Source organism: Colossoma macropomum, unplaced genomic scaffold, assembly GCF_904425465.1.
Source record: "Colossoma macropomum unplaced genomic scaffold, Colossoma_macropomum, whole genome shotgun sequence".
Classification (NCBI taxonomy): domain Eukaryota; kingdom Metazoa; phylum Chordata; class Actinopteri; order Characiformes; family Serrasalmidae; genus Colossoma; species Colossoma macropomum.
Window position 1 is genome coordinate 44,563,418 of NW_023494787.1, and position 22,765 is coordinate 44,586,182.

At 39.2% G+C, this 22,765-nt stretch overlaps 1 protein-coding gene across 2 annotated transcripts in view; it reads left to right on the top strand.

The window, feature by feature from the left end:
- Window positions 1-19,564, top strand: part of zgc:63863 (uncharacterized protein LOC393372 homolog) — a 33,038-nt gene extending 13,474 nt beyond the window's left edge. The window contains exons 7-9 of one of the 2 annotated variants that reach the window (XM_036567536.1): window positions 2,613-2,797; window positions 12,112-12,190; window positions 16,221-16,451. In XM_036567536.1, coding sequence (XP_036423429.1) covers window positions 2,613-2,797; window positions 12,112-12,190; window positions 16,221-16,325 — 369 coding nt within the window. In that variant the 3' untranslated portion in view covers window positions 16,326-16,451. Of the gene's footprint in view, window positions 1-2,612; window positions 2,798-12,111; window positions 12,191-16,220 lie in introns of both variants that reach the window. The other variant, XM_036567535.1, reaches the window with a different exon arrangement.
- The last annotated feature ends 3,201 nt before the right edge of the window (window positions 19,565-22,765 follow it).

The following is a 22,765-nucleotide window of genomic DNA, read 5'->3' on the forward strand; positions in this document are numbered from 1 at the left end:
ATGCTTTTTCATTGGAAAGCTGGCTTATCGACACAACAACTAGAAGTTGTTTCAAAGGGAAGCAAAAGATGGCAAGCGTGCACGCGTGTGAAAACTGGTTTCCTTTTCTTGTGAGAATCCAGGGCACTTTGTTGTAGCGAGACCAGTTAATTAAACATCTCTAATGAACTCACCAGAGGTTTGTATGAAGGGGGTTGGCTGTGTTTGTGCTAGATTGCTTTAACTGGCCCTCTTTCTTGTCTCTCCATAAGCCTCTCCCTTGCCAGAGAGCAACGTGCAAACCAAGTGGGGGCCAGGGCCTTTTGAAGTCCTGATAACAAAGCGGGCAGGAAATGTAGTTCATCCTGCCTCTTAGGTTGCTGAAGCCAAGGGCTTTGACTCCCCGTGTGCTGGCGGCTAACCAGCAGGGCTCTCAAACAGGAACCTCTCCGACTGGGCCACGGAGACTGAGTGCACTCTTGATTGACCGCTTGCGATTGACACTGCTTGGAGGCGGTTATTATGCCATTGACCAAGTGGTTTAGTCGATGAAAATAAGAGTATAGTTGAAATGGATGTGCTAAGGGGTGGTAACAGATAAAAGGATGGGAACTGTTATTTGAATGTACAGATATCCAAACTCATCTTAGTATTTGTTTATCTAATCAGATATTTGAATAAATTATGTGTAAAACGTGAAATAAAACAGGTATTATCTTGTAAAGTTCTACATTTTGAGTTGAACAGCTGATGTTGCACCTTACCTTTAGCAGGTGCGACATCTAAGTGGAGCTACGTATCACTGTTGTCGGAACAAAACCTCGTATCTCCAAAATGGTCACTTTACAGGAGAAGGGAAAAACATACTTTCCAAGTCATTTTGGGCCATTTCTTTTGGTCCATTCATCATGAAATTTACACACAATGTAAAGGCTGACAGGCATTTTCAAATCATGTCAAAAACTGAAAAAATGAAAGATGAAAATGGAGATAAGAGGTTTTGTTCCAGCAGCAGCGATATTTAAAGACTGAATTACTATAAGTTGACAAAGTTATTTGATACACAAGTAATCATTCTGTAGTTCAATCAACCGAACAACCAGGCAGGGATCTGACTGTACACATAAAAACGAAAAACCGAAATTGGTACCTGGAAAAGTTCTGGAAAATGATTTCCTAAAAAGATTTGGAACGCTGTAAAGGCCAAGTTTGCTGCAAAGTACAACAAAACAGCACTGGCAGGGCTGACGGTTACTCTAGAGAGGAACCATGTGTAGTATCTATAGCCGGTACGCCAGAGAACATTTAGTGGGAGATCAAAGTGCTGCTAAAGCTGAAGTGCCCCAGAAAGGCAGAGATTGTTGAGTGTTGCTTACGGTCATAGTGGTGCAATGGGAGCACTTAATGAGTGGCTATTAGCATGTGATGATCTTCAGAAAACCTCTGATGTCAGTGAAGCGAATGGATCAGGGCTGATGATGTCTATAAAAGGTATAAAAGAGATCAACTTTTTTTTTGATTAATTGACTCATGTAACTAATATGCCTTTCTTAGTTCCTTTCACTTTGTTGCTGCCATTATTTAAAGTTCCATCTCTGCAGTCGGTGATCTCTTATTTCATGGTGTAGTGAAACAGTAGGGGCCATACTGCCCCGTACAGTACTGTGCAAAATTCAGTGACCTCCAGATTTCCAGATATTAAGATAATCTACTTACATAAAGAAAGGGAAGTTTTCAAAACTGGTGTTCAAGTCATTAAGACCTGATAGGCCACCAAAACTGTCCTCATCAGGTAAACTGCACTTAAAGCTTTCATCTTTGAGAGTGAGGAGAAAATCAAGCTCCACTCTTGCTTCAGATCTAAAAAAATCCACAGCCATCCTTCTACTGTGAGAGGACAACTCAGTGCTATGGGTCTAAAGGATGTGGAGCTGTAAAGAAGCCTCACTGAGAAAAAGAAATAGACAAATAAAACAAAGAAGCTGCTGGTGTTCTCAGAACAATGTGCTGACCAGCCCAGAGTCCAGACCTCAATATCACTGAATCTGTTTGAGAAGCAGAAAATGTAACCAACTTCTAAAACTGAACTTAGGAGGTGTGGAAAAAATATCCCTGCAGATTTCTTTGGAATGGAAACTGTAATAAAGGTAAAGAATGGGCACATTAACACTGAACATTTATGTATATTTAGTGATGTTATATTTAGTTGTTAAAAATTATTAGTATTAAGTATATCTAGTTGTTTAGTTCTGTGTAATTTTCAGTTAAAATGCTGGACACTGAAACATGAATGAACTTGTATTTAATGGCCTTTTTGGCTGGAAATTAAATAAATAATGGTCTCTGACTGCACAGTACTGCATACAATTCAATTAGTGCCTGGCATCTGTTGGAATAGCCACATGTGTCATCCGAATATTGTAGAGGATTATAGAGCACTTTCTTTTAAGTAAACAAGATGTCAACAATAAGACTGTGTCATCAGCTTTGTTTGCAACCCTAGAATGAATTTGGTGTACAGTATTGTTATTATTTTCAAATGATAAAGGAATAGGCTAAGAAGCCTACTCCAACTTATTGGTACTATTATTTGTGATTAGCACAGCTTAACAGGCACTGTCTTTGTCTTTCAGATCGTGCTGTATCGGGAGAGGGAGGTGAAGAGCAGTGAGTGTGACATGGCCAGTGTTCACCACCTACTGTCTCAGATTCCTCAGGACTTGCCGTATGAGCATCTGATTACCCAGGCTCAGAGCCTTTTCACACACTACCCGCCCACGCTGCTCACCCGCTCGGCCGCCCTGCAGTCCCACAAGAGGTTTGACACATGCACATCTCTATGTACACCCAGACAGCGTACGCTCGTTTGCCACTTTGCACAGTATATGCAGTGTTTAAAAGCCTTGCAGTGCTGGACACTAGTACCAGTGCCAAACACAATACCATGAGACTTCCGTGTCACTGTCTATGCTGTGCTGAGAATGATCCACTATGTAAATGATCTGGTCAGAGTTTGTCCTGTAGTGGCCCTTTTCCTTCGATGAATGGGCTAGAGGGGTGTTGAAGTGTATAGATGGGCTACAGTCTGTATACAGAGGGGACCTATATGATGAGTACCTGATAAAATGTAGATACAAGGTACATTATAGGTCAGAAGTCAGATACCACCCTTTATTTATTTAATTTCGAGTCACAATAGCCTTAAGTACAAATTATACATTTTTACAGTCAGGAAAAAGGGCAGAATTCGTATTTGTAACAGAAAATTACACAAAAGCTTCAACAACTAAATAATAATATAAGAAACTAAATAAATAGTATCAGATTTTTCAGTATTTATTGTGTCCACACTTTGCTTTTATTCCAGCTTCCATTCTTTTAGGAAACTTGCTTTCAATTTTACTAAGAAATCTGCAGGGATATTTTTCCAAAATTCAGTCTTAGAAGTTGGTTGCATTTTTTGCTTCTCATGATCCAAGTGATGTAAAACACATTCAGTGATGTTGTGGTCTGGACTCTGGGGTGGTCAGTCCATTGTTCTGAGAACATAAGCAGCTTCTTTGATTTGCAGATGTTCTATCGTCTGTTTCTGTGTCTCATTAACAGCTTCTTGACAACTACACATCTTTTCCGACTCATAGTGCTGAGTTGTCTTCTCACAGTGGAAGGATGGACAGAAACACCTGTGGATTTTTTTCAGAGTGGAAACTAAAGTGGTGCTTAATTTTCTCCTCTATCGCAAATGTGAAAGCTTTAAGTGCTGTTTATCTGATGGTGCAGGGTTGTTAGGATTGCCATGTTTTTCTTCAGAAATTTCTTCTGAAAAATTAGTAGCTTGTGCTTAATGGCTGTTTTGACCATAAAATATATGGAGGGTGGTCTCTGTCTTTTGCACAGTACCTAATAAACTGGCAACTCAGAATATACACAAACATGCATGAATCAATAGTGACTATATAAACTAATCGCTACACTCCTTGAGTGAGCCCACATAGACACAATAATCAGCAAAATATCTATTTATTTCCTGAGAATTATGCTTAAGTAAATAAATAAGATCATGTGGGGGCATTTTAAGCTCACTCATTTTTGGAATTCTTTTATCTAGTTGTCAATTTTCTTGTAATGTATGTTAAATAATGTACCATTAATCAATGTGACAGTGTTTAACATGCACATGGCCCTCACAGGTGGGACCAGGTTGGACTGTGGCTTCTGCGTTTGCCTTTAGTGGCATTTTAGTGTTGTCCAGCAGGTGGAGCTATAGAGTGTTAAATCACATCCTCTCACCCTCATTCTGCTCAATGTGTAAAGCACCTATTGTGGTGCGAGGGACAATTAAGCCTTCTCCGTCTGCTCCTCAGCCTTTTTGTATCTCAGCGCTGGCTGTCAGTCTGGAGATGGAGTTTATAGGTGCCGTTTCTTTCACCAGCAAACCCGCTTTTATGATATTATCACACATGCCAGGAGATAACTGATACCTTCAGCATTCAGGGGAATATTTCCTTCTCACCCATCTCTCGCAGTGCTGGAAAAGCCATCAGCGCAGAAATCAGCCTGGGTTTAGATCCACCAGCGTCTGCTGTGGCAGATTAGAGAGAGAGAGCAGGGGAGGGAGAGAGAGAGGGTGTTTATTCCTCTCTCTTTTCTGTTGTAGATGAGAACATGAGGCCCCGTAATACAGGGCAGCCCTCCAATAAACAAACCCCAGTCTCTGGGTAATTATGTGCCTGCCTGGTTTTGCATAACCCCACCCCCCTTCCAGCATCTGCGGCCTCTCTGGGAGGAGGAGGTGTGCGGGTGTGTGGGTGTGTGGGTGTATTTGTTTTCATACATTTTCAGGACAGAAATAGAATAAGTGGTAAAAACTTAATTAGTTTGTGAGGTTAAGGTTAGTGTTGGACTTAAAACATTCTTATTACATGCAGATATTTACATACCACTGCTGTCTGCTGTCTTTGTATCTCCATTTCATTTTAGATGTGAAAACTGTAGCTGCCCTTTACATTGTGTGAAATTTTCATGATTAACAGATTAATAGAAATGGTCCAAATTTGCTTGGGGTAAAAGCTTTTTACATTAACTTGCATTGAAAGGTAAGACAGGTTTTCTTTCACTTGAGTCAATTTTGGAGACGCATGGTTTTTGTCCTGCGCCGATGATTTGTATATAATACATAGCAGTACTTAACATACATATATATGTGGGAAGAGGATAAATATATATCCATTTGGTACAATTTTGGATGTAATAAGTCACTTGTATATAGTACATATTACATATAACTGCACATGGGTACTTACATTCATTGATTACATATGAGACTTATTATTATATATAGAATCTTACATATAGAGTACTGTGCAAAACTCAGAGGCCAATACAAGTTATTCATTTTCCAGCATCAGGAAACAAAAGCAGAAAACGTGATATATAATAACATATAATACATATATAATATCAACTTTGAGTATTTAGTTTGACTGTTCTTTACAGCTTCCATTATTTTCAGGAGACTTTCTTTCAGTTTTCCAAAGAAATCTACAGGTATATGTTTCCACACCTCCAAGTTCCAAGTTCAGTCTTAGAAGTTGGTTTCATTTTCTGCTTCTCACGATCCAAAAAATCCCAAATCTGCAATGTTGATGCAACAGTGGAACTTAATTTTCTCCTCTCCCTCAAAGATGAGTTTTTGACTAGATATTAAATAAATGGCTTTTTTCACAGTACTGCATATATAATACATAGGGCACATATGTGTGATCCCATGTCCTAACTTTGTATAAAAACAAACCTGTGTCTGTATGTGCTGCTGCATTGTTCTTTGAGATGTTGAAATGAGCACTCTCCCCAGGCTGTGACCTGTAGCCTGCTCTAGTATTGTGTGGATTGACCCTGCAGTGTGTTGTAATGAGCCGAGGGTTCAGCGCCCCTAATGGCATTGACCCCCAAATGTTCTTCACTAATACCTCCTCCCCCTCTCTGACACATACACACATGCTTGAACCTTAACCGCACAGCTCTTTGTTCTGGCTCGGTGATTTGTATTCAGCTGCAGTGTCCTTAAGCTTTAAAACAAAGTGTTGTAAATCTGATGAGGACCTTGGCCTTGTTCTCATTCTCTCTGCTGTTGCTGCCTGTTGTGTATCTTTTCAGTATGTGTGGATGAAAGCTGTGAGCATCCTGATCAAATCTTAAGCGATCCTGATGAGTTTCTGTGGGTGTTTCAATGATTTAAGGTATGATTGCAGAAAGCATAAATAATTTTGGTCAAAGGTGTGGGAACGGTCTAATTGTTAAAGGGGAAGTCTAAGAGTTCTTCAGATATTCTGCTTAATTCGGTTGAGTTCAGATGCAAACAAAGTCATTCAGAGTGATGGGAACCAGGGGCCACAGTGTCTACAACACAAGTAGAGCCATTTTATTTATTATCCAAAACAAGTGATTTGAACATGTCTCTTCTGAGTTTTCATATATAATGTTGCCAAAGATAAAATGATAAATCAGAATAAATACTGGCAACACTTGAACTCTGCCACATAATATCAACATAAACATGCCATAAACATATCATGGGAGATGCTGTCTTAATTTGTCATGACAGATTTTGTTCAGGAGTATAACAGTGTTACCATTACCGGTACTTGACAGATACCTCAATGCATGACATGTTTATGTCATGGTTGTATCAATGTTATGTAGCAGAGTTCAAGTAAGGTGTTAAGATAAAGTTTTCTTTGGGGACTGTTTTGCCTTATAATGCCCTTATGTGCCTCTCCACCCTGAACTGGCATATTAAAACTTGTTTTTTCTCGTAAAACAACATATGCGCAACATATTCGTACCATTTCATGTAACAACTTTGTGATGTAGCTTTTAGAGACAAATGCTTCAGTTGTCTGGTTCCTATCATCACTGTGAACATGTGTTCTTCAATGGCGTATTTCACATCAAACCATTCTGAATTAGTGGTGGGTGGTATGATATAAAAATGTATATCATGGTATATTTAAAATTTGATGATTTTGTATATTTTATTGGCATATATTTTCTTAAAATAAAACCCTTTTAGATGCTTAAGTAAACCTATTTTTGCAGTTGAACAGTGGCTTATTCTGGGATATTTTTAACAGCTAAAATAAACCTATGTCAGTATTGCTTTTTTGGGAGAAAATGGGACAATGTTGAGTCACATCTGAATTTGTCATTTTGTTTGGCAGCTTTTTGTTCAAATATTCCGTTCCACCTTAAATGGAGCAGCAATTATATTCTGCCAATTGCACAGGTGCTTGAATGTAACTGCTGCACCGTTTAAGGTGGAGCCGGGAATTTGAATGAGCCAAGTTCAGCTTCATTGAATTTCTTGAGTCATTTGTCTCATTCGTGCGTACACTCCGACCATCAGGCACCACTGGAATTTGGAAAATATTACAGTTATTTATGCTTTAGTGCCAGCTGGTCTGCGGCTTGTTGCGCAGACAGGCCGGGAGACCCTGATGCCGTCTGATGCACCTGACCGAGTCAGGTGGCTCCTCAGACAGGCCTCATCGGGCCTTATCAGTGTCCAAGTTAGGCTAAAGCTCACCCCAAATGTTCGCTGCCTCTGAAACAAAGTGGACTACTTCAAATGCAACAGCCTAGACAGCTGGAGGCGACTGAGTGTCTGCAGTGTTTTCATTTTCATTTGAAACAGGACTGACATGTCCCTGATCTTAGCCACCCAGCCCAAGGCGCTAGCATTAGCATTGTGTGCACTGTTTATACATTGTTATCTCCACTTATGTGTGGCATAACAGTTGTGATAAAACTTATACCTGAGGGAAAATTTTTCATCCAGTATACCATCCACTACTCTGAATGACTTTATTTACATCTTAAGCATTTAATTAATTTAGTAATTTCATTGAGTTTCCCCTTTGACCCTCAGGGGTTTACCAATATGCTTAAGGTCTATTGCAATTGCAGAATCTAGCAATATAATCCGAATATGGAATTTTGTTCATGTCGTACAGGCTTAGTAGTAAGTGGGCAGCTTTTCTTCCTCCACATTCTAACACTTGTAACCTGTGTAATCAGTTGTCATAGGGATTTTGTGTGTGTGAGAGTGTCTGTATATAGCAGTACCAGCAGTGCCAGTACTGTAGCTGCTACAGAGGCTGACTATAGTATCACCTCAGGCACATCTTTAATCCGACAGCGGGGGTCTCATGTCTCTTTCTCTCTTTCCCTTTCTCTCTTTCTCTGTGTGTGCATGTGTCCCCGTCTCTCTGTGTACACGATTTTTAAAGCTCGGAGGGATCACTGGAGTGTTCACCTTTCAGAATGCTCAGCAGTGTGCTCTCATGCATTTCCAGTGCATCTGATCACGCGAAAAAGGGGGTTTTTCCACACTACTGTGACTGTGCTGGTTCTGTCAGGTCATTTCTGAAGGTCATAAATCTGAGGGTCTGATGTTTTGAGGGTTTTTGCACCAGTTTCAGGTGCAAATCAGATGAATTTTACCCGAGTTCATGGTGCATGCTCCTCGTCCTAGAGCATATGTGTTTGAGGGAGGGCCGTGCAAAGCGTGTGGGGATCGTGGGAGGAGATATTACATATGCGGCTGGTTACGTCTTCTGTTACATTGACCGAAGTTTAGGCAAACTGTTGCAGCCAGTTTTGCATTGATGCATTGATGTACATTCAGCTTGCTTTGACAGTGGCAACAGTCATAGCCTCAGACACATGCTGAATGTTTGCCATTTGAATAACTAAAATCTCAGGACCAGATGTATGAATATGAGAAGACAAACTCTCAGAAATAAAGGTACAAAACTGTCACTGGGGCAGTACCCCTTATGTCACTGGGGTGGGACCCTCAAGGGTACATTTCAGTACCTTTAGTCAGGATGCATAATTGTGTCATAATCCATTGAAATCATATTTTCTAAGTTGTACTGACTCCACACACCCTGTCTCGTCTCCAGGCTTTTTATTTTACTGTTTTGTGTTAAAACATTAGGTTCTGAAAAGGTACAAATATGTACTTTTCCTCTGGGAAAAACTAATTTAAGGCCCTTAAAATCACTGTTGTACCTTATGAGGATGCATTTACATTGTTTGTACCTGGATGAATGAAAAATGAACCTGCACAGAACCTTTATTTCTAACAGTGCACCATGTTAAAATATGCTGTGACATGGCTGCAATATCCGAAGTAAAATAACACCCCTGTGTAATAATTTTGGTGGAATGAACTTAATTTTTTTTTAACACTGCAGTCTCTTCTGTTTCATTTTCTGTTTTGTCACAGACTTGTCTGTTAAGATGCATGAAGGCCACGATGTGCAAACACTCTGAAATCTCAAGAACGCATCATGCAAATCTGCCGAATTGTGCATCAAGTGAACACTGACTTGCTCTCAGGTAGAGTTGGGGGCAGAAAAGACCCAAACAATATTCGACCCAAACTAGAACTAGCACAAAAACCAAATGGAGTTTGAGGATCGGCTTGCAGAAGACATGTGAGGTTACAAATATTTATATGGTTAAAATATTACAAAAGCAGCAAAGTGAGAAATAAATTGTGGTGAAAGAGAGAGGAAAAGACATAAGTCTTCCTCCTCTTCGTTACCTGTGCTTTCTGCTTCGGACACTAACCCCTAACATCCACTTCACGTTACGTGGTATCGCCAAATATGTCGACAGACTTACACGAACGTCTGCATATGATGCCCCACACATGTTCACAGATCAGCATATGCAGAAATATAAAGCAGTCTTTGGTGAATCAGAGGTTAAATTCAGGTACATTGTGAGCAAATATTGCTGTTGCATCAAGGCACATTTTGCGCTGTGCCTGCAGTTTTACGTAATTTGGCCCACAGTCCTTCAGTGTTGTTGAAGCTGGTCAAGCCTGGGAAGGTGGAGAAGCAGTTAAATCACATCACCTCCAGCACAAATAGCTCAGAGAGGGACCTTAAAGAAATACTCCAGTGTTTTTCAGCCTGATCTTTATCTGCCTCACCTGCACCATCGTTTCAGCAACTGCCGAATGGCTTCTATTATAAGTGAAAAAGTAAGGAAACATGTCAAAATTATTGTCTGTGGTAACTGGTAGGTTTACAGTCATACCTATGCTGCCTCCAGAAAAACGCTTACAAGTATTCCATTTAGTGAATCTCTGGCCAACCATAGGCCATTGTTTCCACAGAAGAGAATGGGGTGATCTGTGTATATAGTTTACTTTGCTGCATCAGGATTTAGCAAAGCTTGTCTTGCAGACACATCATGCACACACGCTGTCACTCTCTCTGTCTCTCACACACATACACAGAAGAGGAATGAGCGCTTTGAGGCTGCTGGCTTATCACATACACAAGCTTTAATCTTGCCAATACAGAGAGATTTATTTAAGCTTTACCTGCTACTGTACAGAGAAGCAGAAACATCGTATTGTGTTTAGCATGTGTTCTGTGATTGCTTTTGTAGGTTTATTTTTTGTGGTTGTGGAAAAAGTGCTACCACTGTTAGCTTTATCAAGTGAGTGTGTTGATTGTTAGTCTGTTTGTGTGTGGTGCTTGTTTTGTACATTTTCAGGACACAAATGTCCTGACTTTGTTGTAAAAGAGAAAAGTAAAGAGAAAAATAAGATTAACCTACGATGCCAGGACCAGGACAATGCTCCTGACTTTGTAAAGTGATTTGTACAAAGCTCAATGTGTCATTTTGTAAAACTGACAGAGAAAAACCTTTATGGGTTTAGTTCCTTGCGATTTTTAATGCAGCTGCCCTTTACATTGTGTGAAAATTTCGTTATAAGTGGACAAGTTATTCATTGTTTCAGGAGATATTTCTGAGGAAATTAGTAGAAGGAGAAAAACGGTCCCCATCAGATAAACAGCACTTAAAGCTTTCATCTTTAAAAGAGAGGAGAAAATCAAGCTCCATTCTTGCTTCTGATCTGTTGTGCACACTTGCTTCGGTTCATGTTTGAAATCAAACAGAGAAGCTGCTGGTGTTCTCAGAGCAATGGGCTGACCACCCCAGAGTCCAGACCTCAACACTGAGACTGAGAAGGTTTGGGATTACTTGTATTGGCAGATGCAGAAAATACAACCAACCTCTAAGACTGAACTTTGGAGGTGTGGAAAAATAGTCTCCTGAAAAGAATGGAAGCTGAAGTGTTCTGTATAACAGTGACATATATAGATGTTGTCACTGTCCAAAGAAAAACAAGTATCTCCAAAAGTGCAACTTTACAGGAGAGGGCAAAAACATTCTTTACTTTCAGTGTAAGTCAGTGGAAAGAGGTTTATTCTAAGCAATTTTGAAGCATTTCTGTTGGTCCATCATGTAACCTTGTATCTTCAAACTTTCTCCAACTTTCCAGGAGAAAGAAAAACATACTTCACCTTTAATGTAAGTCAATGGGACCAGACTTTTTTTCAAGTCATTTTGGACCAATTTTTTGGGCCATTAATCTTGAATTTCACAAATATTGTTACGGCAAAAGGCATTTTCAAATTGTCAAAAAACTGAAAAATGTCAAAAACAGAGATACGAGGTTTTGTCCCTACAGCAGCGGTACATACATACATATGAATAGCCTGTATTTAATGCTTTGATTAGAAATTAAATAAATGAAAGGTGGTCTCTGACTTTTGTGCTACATATTTATAATACATATGGGCCATATACTCCATGTCCTGACATTGTACAAAAACAAATCTGTGTGTTTTACTGTTCGTACTGCATGAGTTCAGTGAGCAGGGTCCTGTGATGCGTCACTGTGTCACGTCTCTGGCAGCCACTCACTCAAGCGCACAAAGAGCCTTATGGGTCATGAGGACAGCAGGACAGCGGAGCTGCTGATTCATACCAGCCTCCAAGCAACATACTCACACACACACTGATACATTGGTATTTACACACACTAGGGGAACACAAACCCATGGTTAATTGGGCATACCATCTCTGCGGCAAGTGTCTAATAATAGATCTGCCGCGTGCTAGACTGCCAGTTGAAAATGGATATGCGATTAGACTTTTTTTTTCAACAATACGCACAACTGACGCTATAGTGTTAGGCTGAGAAATATACAATGCAAGATTTCATTTATTTATTTCAAAGAATGCATCTTTTATCCTCAGTGTCTGTGCCAGCAAGATGAGGGCAACAGATTGGACAGGAGGAAGAAAGAAAAAGAACAGAGGAAGGAAAAGACAAGAGGTGACCCAGTCTGCTGCTTTAGAGAAGGGAGATGATGGATAGAGGAGGGAAGCGGCAAAAGTAGAAACACACAGAGAGATAAAAGTGATCAAAGTCAGTAACGCATATGGCACCTTGATGGGAGGTGAAAAAAGTGGCTGTGAGATAATAAAATATAGTATGTTTTTTTCTTAGCCAAATTCAGAATATATCTCTATTTTCAGATGTCATCGCAATGGTTGTGAAGTGCAAATAGTGGCGGTTCTCAAACAGGGAGCCATTTAAAACAAGTGGTACTTATTTAAAAAAGGTAGATTTGATTAAACATTTTTAAAGTGTAATATACGTGCCATCCAGTCACAATTCACTGCCATCTAGCACTGACTTAACAAGGTACGTGTAATGTCATAGAACAGCGCCATGCCAGGTCAGCAATAGCTGCAGAGAAAGCTAGTAAAATTGACAAGGTTCTGGTAAAATATGGTCATCATTCATTAAGCAATGACCGGTGGGAGGTGGAGTGACAGGTGGGGACATAGTAGCACTTACTAATCTAATCTAAGTTTAAAAAAAATCTCTGAGAACTGCTGCTTTAGAGTCTATAAAGTGATCACATTATCTCTGACCATTTTTCTGACCTCACTCCTGTTGACCTGTGCAGATCCTTTTTCGTGATGTAATTGTAAAAAATCTTGATCATCAATGGAAATGTATATTTGGGTGTCATCAGCATAGCTATAAAAATGTATGTTTCCTAATGACATCACCTAGAGGTAGCATGTACAAAGAGAAAAGCAAAGGCCCTAAAACTGAGCCTTGAGGGACTTGTACTAGTCTGTCAGAGTGTTTGTGCAGTCTATGAGCTACTGTGAGATCAACTTCAGTGGGAGGTTTTCTTCCTGGACAGCCAGATGTGTTTGACTACAAGATATCATAGAGTTACTGATTTCAGGTAGTCAAATAAGTAACAATAAATGTTACTCATACAGTACCGTGCAAACATCAGAGACCACCCTTGATATGTTTTATTTCCAGTCAGAATTATCATTAGTACAAGTTGTACATTTTTCAGAACATATTTCTGAGGAGATTAAATATAAGATAATCCACTTGCATAAGAAAAGAGAAAGCCAAAGAAAACTGAGTGGATAAACAGGACTGAATTTCAACAAATGATTAACAGACACAGAGAAAATGGGACTTTAAGAATCCTGCAAGATCTGGTAGACACCAAAACTGTCACCATCAGATTAACAGCACTTAAAGCTTTCATCTTTTAGAGAGAGGAGAACATCAGGCTCCACTCTGAAAGTATGTGCAGCTGTCAAAAAGCTCTTACTGAGAAAAGGAAAAAGGGAAACATTTGGAAATCAAATGGACTGGCTGCCCTAGAGTCCAGGCCTCAACATCATTGAATGTTTTTGGGATTACTTGGTTCGTGAGAAGGAGAAAACGCAACCAACTTCTAATACTGAAGTGGAAGTGTGGAAGATTATCCCTGCAGATTTCTTTAAAAGAGTCCTGAAAGGAATGGGAGCTGTAATGAATGCAAAGGATGGAATCATTAAATACTGAAAAACAGATATTATAGTTATATTTTGTTGAGGCTTCTGTTTAAGCTTGTGTCTTGTTTTTATGGCTGTTTTTCCCGAAAATCAAAAAAGTTAAGGTTGGTCATTGACTTTTGCATACAGGATTTTATGACTTTGTGAGAAAAGGAAATACTGACTTTACTGTCAGTTTGTGTTCTTTCTCCTTGAGGTGGCTCAAGATCACACCTGAGGACCACCTCCATGCGACATTACTTCCCATGCCTGGTTGATGACAAGTCAAGTGACCAACCACGTGACTGTGTAACTCATTAACTCAGATGCATCATGACTCCAGAACTAACATGGAACTTTACCTCTTTTGAGGTCATATTCCTTGTGTTAAACGTGGAAATGTGGGAGTTAATATTCATAAAGGCCATCACTTCCCGTTCCTGGTCTGCGGCAAGTCATGAGACCAACCATGTGACTTGCAGTTAACCAGTAATATGCAACTTGTGAGCCACGTGTGGGGGACAAAAATCCTTTTTGTGCCTTTAACAGTGTTTAAAGTGACGGAAACTGCGCAAGCGTGTCACAGATTAGGCTGCGGTTTCATCAGCGCAGGGCCTGCCTCTCTCGGGTGTTACTCTCTTAAAGTGAGAGTTTAAAAGTTAATTGCTCTGCTGTTACCTGTCAGCTATTTTCAGCTGCACGGTATTAGCTGCAGATCTTAATGAGAGCTGCAGAAAAGGGGGAATGAAAAGGAACGAAGGGAAAAAAAAAAAGGAAAACGAGCAAAGTCTTAAAGACATTGAGCCCTTCAGCTCGCGCCCTCAGTCCTTTTCTCACAACAGCCACTTCATCAAGAGTCTTCATGAGTCGCTTTTTTTTCCTGGGCATTTTCTAGTCTTGAGAGAACGGCATTTGCATTTTGTGTTTACTGTTCTACCAGAGGGACGATAATGAAATGGAATTGAATATTTTATGATTTTTTTTTAATGATGTTTTCCTCCAAACTGTTGAAGGGAACTGTACGTGCTCTAGCCCTCAGCACAGGCTCTGTTGCCTTGCCTTACTATTGTAATTGGGAAACATTCCTCTTGAAATTAAAAGTTCTGTCCTTTGTAAGCAAGCTAGAAGGCATCCCCTGTCCCCCCAAGGCCCTCCTTCTTTCTTTCTTACTTTTTTCCTTCTTATTTTTTCTCTCTCTGCATATATTTATGCAAGAATTAATCTGTCAGTCACTCAGTCTTCCGGTTAATACTGTAATAGCTTTAATATTACATTGACTGATTGAACAGAGGGTGACTCTGTTTTTGCTATAGACTCAGAAGAGATTTAAAGTTAGTTTAAAGTACTACATTCTTCAAATTCCTAATCAGCACTCAATGCAAGAAATGATAGTCATTAGCTTCAGTAAACAGTTTTGAAGATACACATTTGCTTTGATTATGGTGTTATTATGTGTAAGAAATGAACTAAAAATGCTTATATATTTGTGATGGAGTGAGAATGTTTCTCTGAACTCGAGGTGCTAATAAGAAGTTTCCGGAATGAATGACCATACATAGTAACATATGATATAAACTAAGTTTAATCCTTGGACATTTACAGTTATTATTTTCATTTTGCTGTGCTATTTAAAACAATACATAGTAATTACACAGTTACAGAGTGAAATATAATTACATTTGATTTACAGTACTGTGCAAAATCAGAGACCACCCTGTCATTTCATTGTAATGGCCATTACAAGCTATTCATTCTTCAGCTTCAGGAAAGCAGAACACGTAGCAGAAAATTACAAACAAGCGTCAACAACTAAATGTAATATCCTTTTTTTTCAGTATTTAGTGTGTTCACACTTTACCTTCATTACAGCTTACATTCTATTTAGGAGACTCACTTTCAGTTTTTTATAGAAATCTACAGGGATATTTTCCCACACCTCCAAATTTCTGTCTTAGAGGTTGGTTGTTGCTGGTTGCAAGTAATCCCAGATGCATGAAATGATGTTGAGGTCCGAGCACTGATTTTCTGCTCTCTCTCAAAGATGAAAGCTCTAATTTCTGTTTAATGGGGACAGTTTTGGTGGTCTGCCATGTCTTGCACGACTGTTAGTCCTCTGTGTCTTTTAATGATTTTTTGAACTCCGGTTTTGGAAATTTGTGTTTTCACTTATTTTCTTTGACTTTCTCCTTCCTAATGCAAGTGGATTATGTTATGTTTGATGTCCTTGATATCCTTTTAATGTTGGACAGTAGAAAAAAGTGCCAACAATGTAAAGGATGTTTTTTCTTTCTACAAAACATAACTGTACAATAAAATAACTCATCTATTAATTATTTCATGAATTAATCATAAATGTGATATGGAATGGCATTGAAAGATGGATCCACTTTCCCCACAATTTCTGCTTATTTAAATGAGCTGAGTGCTTTTGTTAGGATTTAGCGTTAAAACCAGAGGATATTTTCTCTCCTGTCCCTCATGCCTTCTCATTCTCTCTCTCTTTTCAGCATCACAATCAGCTCCTTCCAGGACTTCCAGACGTCCACTCTGCAGCAGCGCCCGGACTCCATCCTTCGCCAGCAGCTCCACCAGCGCCACAACACCAACCTTGATCTGGTCCGTGCCAATGCCCGCAGCGGCGGTGCCCACCAGCTCATTAAAATGGCCGTTTGGGGTCTCTCAGCCACGTTGGGGGCAGCTGCCCTGGCAGTGGCCCAGACTGCCATGGACTGGGCACCTGAGTTCCTCTTACAACTCTTCTGACCTGGAGGCTTTGTCTCTTTGTCTCTTTTGCTTGTGTCTCATGTGCCAGTCTGGGAGCGATGCAATAGAGACCAAAGTCATTTGTTAAGTGCCAAACTCCTTGAAGAGCGAATAAGATGTGAGGGGGGGAAACATGGTTTATTTATCCTCTCGTATTTATAGATTTTACCCAAGCTAATATTGGGAGTATGAAAGGTGGTAGATGGGTTTTTGTAATGATAAGCATTTCTGAATGCCGTTCCATCAGCAGAATGTCGGGGAAAAAGTGCGCCGGTAGCGGATTCGGAACAGCAGCAGACGCACAAATTATTAAACGGCTTTTTTTCCCCCTCCCCTGCTGAAGACCTTCGCTGCAGAGTGAAGGAAACAGCTCATTCAGATGAGAAGAGATGAGTGCAAGCAGGTGGGTTTCTTTGGTCTGTGGAGAATAGAGAAGTCAGCCTGCAGTGAACGCAGCACTTTAAAGTCATAGAGTTTACAGCCGAGAAAGGACACGCATTAACCAAAAACCTTTTACGCATCCACATACAGACACGCGTCCATCTGCTCCATTTAAACTAGAGTCACAAGTTAAAGGAATACTTTGGTCTAAAAGTTATTTATTACATCTACATTGTATGGTTTATCACTGCAGGCAGTTTTGTAGTGTTTTCCGGTACACCAATGGTTTGCTTCTCAATCCTTGTTACAGTCTGCCCTACATGCTGAAATGGTCTCCCTGCTCGGCCTCAGGAAGGGCTTCATTAGTTTTAACTGGAGAGACTGGAACAGGAGAAACTCCACTACAGGGCCAGGATTGAGAACCGTTGCTGTACAGAAAACCCATTTACTCAAAACACTCAGAAGCCACTGGAAAGATGCATCAGTGAACATGTATAGAAATTTCAGTTCAGTGTTTCATAGATGAGACTATTTTCCATAGGAAAAAATAGTGATCATTTGTTAACAGTGTAGATGGAGTTTCCACAAACTAATCACTACAGGTACCAAAAAACCGTGGGCTAGTTTTACACAGTGAAACATTTCATGCAACTTTCGTTGCTTGAAACCAACATGCGAGGTTAGTGGTTTTTCATTTTGTCAGTTGCCTGTGCCAGTACAACAAACAAACAAAGAGTACTCGAAGCTATAGTTTCTGTAACCACCTGGTTTAACTAGCCAGCCACTATTTACTCTTGTTTGTTAGTCTGCGGACGTTGTGATCTTAGTAGTTAGAATATTAATTTTCTCGTCTTTTCATGCCCTCTAAAATGACGCAGTGCCGATTCCTTTGATTTCCAAAGGATGGAAATTATTACAGAATGGGAAACTGATGGCAATGACAAATTAAAAAAATAATACAAACACACTAAAATGCTGTATATATGCATATTGCTGTATGCTACTCACAACATGCAACTAGTTGCATGTAAATTGACCGTATTCTACAGATATGGCAGGTTGGTAATGAGTATTCCTTTAAAGACTCTCGAGGGTGTAACCACTAGTCTGGGAGCTAAAACTTGAAGTTGGTGGAACTGAAAATTACTTTGCCTCAGGAAAGGTTCTGGAACTTCTTCATTGGCATCGCTGTCCCTTCTTTCATCCTGAGCTAATGGACCCCTTGCAGAGAGAGGGGACAACTCTAGCTTCAGCAAAATCCCGCCTCAACTCTGCAACTCTGCCTGCTTCACTCAGCCTTCATTTCCAACCACTGGTTACCCACCACCACCTGGCCTTCCGCTGATTTTAATGAGACATTTCCAACGCACACTTTACTGACTGGAGAATATAAATCCGTCCAAAGAGATTAAGCAGCTTGCCTTTCTCTGCCCCCATCTGCGCAGTTTAGCGTCTCTTGTCATAAACGGACAGGGGCGAAGACTCTTGGTGCTCCCGAGCCTGATTTACGGCACAGGTACGAGCGCAGAATGCTGCCAGAAAGCGCCAGGCGCTGTTGTGGGTTAGTGCCTTGGGTGGGAAAGCTGAGGATCAGCTGTTTGTCTTCAGACTGCGTTATCAGGAGTCCGTCCTGTAAACACTACTGCCAAGGAAAAGCACAGCAGTCAGAAAAGTTTTTAGGGCCTGGACATGTGATGTGTGTGTTTTTTTTTTTGTCTCCATTGGTTAATTATGTGCCCAGCCAGGAATGCCCAGGCCATCTCGATTTAATGTGAATTTAATTCAGCCCCTTTGGCTGTTGGCAAGGCTGTGGGCCAAACACTAATGCTGGTGTACAAGCACGGATCTTTGTTTTGTTTTTTTTGACAAATGAGTGAACTAGAAGTGGGTGAAATATGAATAACAGGATGTGCCTTAAGCATAGTCTGAGTGCAGCTGTGGAACCACGCAAAACTTAAAATCTTAAAATGGACCGAGCACTTGGATGCATCATGGGTGATCAAGCAACAGAAATGCAATCAGTGAGCAACAAAAATGCAATCAGTGATTATTGCAGCTGTGGTGGAGAATGAACAGTTAATTTAACCTGTTTTTATCATCCTTTAATGACCTGTTCATGCTCCACCCACAGATGTGTTCTTTCATAGCTACTGTTGCTGTGTTAGACAAATGCTGGTAAAAAAAATCCCATTCAACATAATGAGAAATTGTTTGTAAAAACAGCTGTATTTACAGGAGAACTGGCCCAAATAAATGTCAGTTATGTTAGTATTTGTTTGTCTATTTAGTATTTAGAAGCTTCATCTTTTTTAAGCCACAGAAAATGTAGCTTAAAATACATTTCATTAGCAAAGGCTTTTAGAAACTCCGGTCACTGTCATACATATGGAAAATGTTAAAAAAAATAAATTATAGCTTATTTAAATTCATAAATTCATACCAAGCATCCTCTTCACCTCAGAGTGCAACAAACTGCACCGCTTTCTACTATTCGTTGTAGCTAAAAGAGCAAAGATGCCTCAGAAATCAAGTGGGAGCAAAATTTGCAATAAGATATTAATATATAATAATATATCAGGGATGCATCCTCTGAAATGTGTTCAGCACTCTGCTGAGGATATTTTATTTAATTAAATCTAATTAAATTACCATTGCAAAATAGCAATTAAGTACGTTATTAATTTTTTGAGCATCAGAAAAAGAATTGAAAACATATATAAACTAAAGAATACATATGTATGTGTATATATATATATATATATATATATATATATATATGTATATATATATGTATATATATATATATATATGTATGTGTGTGTGTGTGTGTGTGTGTGTGTATATATATATATATATATATATATATGTATGTATATACATTGTGTTCATTCTTTACCTTTATCACAGCTTCCATTCTTTTCAAGAGACTTTCAGTATTTTAAAGAAATCTTTTCCACACCTCTAAAGTTCAGTCTTAGAAATTGGTTGCAAATAAACACATTCAGTGATGTTGAGGTCTGGACTCTGGGGTGGTCACTCCATTGTTCTGAGAACACCAGCAGCCTCTTTATTTGATTTGCAAACATTCTTGAATGACACTAATGATACTATTGCTCTTATTTGCTTATAACTACAACACCAAAGTCTAGCATGATATCAGTACCTTTTAAACTGGTCAAATTTCTGGGCGGAGCATGGATGAGTCTTTTGCTGCGAACAAACATACAGTCGTATGTGAAAGTTTGGGGGCGCTGGTCAAATGACATGTTATTGATTTTCTAGGTGATAATAAGTTAATGCCTGTGATACAGAGAACACTTCTGCACATGTTGATACATTATAATTGTTTATTTGATGAATTGGGAAGAAAATAACCTAAGAACCTAAAATGTGGCTTGTGCAGAAGTTATGGCACATTTGTTATTTTATGCACTGCACAAAAATAGTATCTTGTCAAGTAAAATATCTTAAAACTACTCGATATCTCCAATATTGCCAGTATAATGAGAATTTTACTTAATAAATTTCTTAAAACAGGTAAAAGAAGTGTCTAGAAATAAGCTAAATAGTCTTATTATAAGTGCACAACCATCTCGAAATGAGAAATATTAGATACATCAACTAGAATTGACACAATTTCACTTGACAAGACACTATTTTATGTTTGTTTTTCAAATATGTTAAACTCAGCGAAGACTTAAATAACTACAGTATTTAAGTGTGTGTATTGGATGTGTTCACTTATTTTCAAATCAGCAAAACATATCTTTGTACCAGGGTGTTCAAACTTTTCCATACGGCTGATGTGGTGCGACACTTAAGGTGGAGTGTAATGCACAGGTCTGTGTCCACTGTGGGTAAGAGGGTGCAGGCTGTTGGCGGTCTTCAGCATGGCTGGCAGCTGATCTGCAGAAGTTTGTGTGTGTGTGACAGAAAGGAGTCTTGGCTCTCTGGCCAAGTCTAACCAGGGTCTAGTTGGCAGCTGGACGACTGCGCTGTCCAGTTGGAGCGTTTAGTGGTGAATACAGGCCTTTTGATCAGGACTGTCTTTGCTTCTCAGGCTTTGGCCCTGACGCTGAGGGGAAGGCAAACGTCTGAATTAGTTTTTAAACCCCGTTTAAGAAATCCTGACTGTATGAACTTGACAATGTTTTGTAGTTTTTACTGGTGGAATGAATGTTTTTTGTTCAACATTCAGACACATTTTTTGTTCAAACAAACCTTTTAGATGGAGTTCAAATGTGTGATAAGAAGCGGTGATGTATTTCTGTTTATTGATGTTTACTTGGAAAAGTTCTTTTGTGTGGAGAATATTAGGATGCACCCTGTCAAACAGAGCTTGTGCCTGTCTGGCAATGTTAGTCAATTATTAAAATATTTTTGGAAGCAAATGGTTTATTAGGAGTCTCGCATGCAAATAAAACTCTCAGAAATGCTTATGTTTACCTGTTTATCTTTTAACACCACATTCATGACCTTCTCTTTTGGATCTTCTCTCACGGAGGAGGGCGGGGATCAGTTCTTTTTTTAACGTTTTTTGTTCAGTTTTTCATAGCAGACTGGAGATATATGCAGAAGCCACACAAAATATTACCTTTGAACTGCGGGCTTATTACTCCATTATTAATTTTAAACCTTATTATCTAGTAAGTATTATGAATTATTCACTCACTATTCTGAAACAAATACAGTACTGTGAGAAAGTTTGAGACCACCCTTTATTTAACTTCCAGTAAATACAAGTGATTCATTTTTCAACATTAGGAAAAAAAAGCCCAAAAAAGTGTGCCCACTCTTTATAACAGCCTCCATTCTTTTTGAAAGACTTACTTTCAGTTTTTCAAAGAAATCTATTGTTGTATCTGTAAGTGGTATTTGTCCGCTCTAAGTGAAGCATACTGTACTAAAGCCTCCTCCAGTGTTAAGAGTGAGGCTTCAAGATGAAGTATTTACTGAAGGATTTACTAAAACACTAAAACATTCACAATGAAGCACATTACAGGCTTCAAATGTCAGATTTTAAACTAGTGCTGCCATCAGTGTTTTACCCAATGTGGGAAAGTCAATATACACCACCGTTAGCTTGGCACTAACTTAACACTGCATATGCAACAGAATGCTAGCAGAAATTAGCATTACTGTACTGTAGTGTAGTGGCGTTACAGAGTGAAGGGTTATAGCCCTTGACGTTAGAACCAGTGAGGTAACAAATTACAATGACGGCACTCTACTCTCTCACCTCTCCCTCTCCAGGCCTTCACTCCACAGTGACTTTACACTCAAATAAAATATTGAAAGTCTCAAATAAACTTTGTATTTGTCTTTACGCTCTCCAAGCTGGGACTGACTTCTTTGGCACTGAAAGTGTAACAGAATGTTATTAACACTACTTATAATGTATGATATTAACAATTCATAAAGTATAATAAACATAGCTATAAAGTTAATTCAGTGTAATTCATTTTTATAAATATTTATAACTATGTTTATAATGCCTTTTGAATGCATTATAACATGTTATAAAAGTGCTTATAGATGTTTACAAATGTGACATTTATAGAAAGTGTTACCGTAATAATATTTATTACTCAAGTTCTGGAAACTCCTGTTTTTTTTTCTTTTGTTTGTTTGTTTTTTATTTATTTATTTATTTATTTTGCTCATTTGACTTTCACTTCCTTGTGTAAGTGGATTATCTTGAATTTTATCTCTTCAGAAATCTCCTGAAAACTGAATAACTTGTACTTATTGGCTGTTTAGACTGGAAATTAAATAAATGAAAGGTGCTCTCTAACCTTTGTACAGTACTGTAGGTAAGTTATGTAGTAAGGGTGAGCCCCAATATGTGAATGTAGGGTTGTAGGGGTTAACCCTTTAAATAGCCAGGGCCCACCAGCAGGCCCAAAGT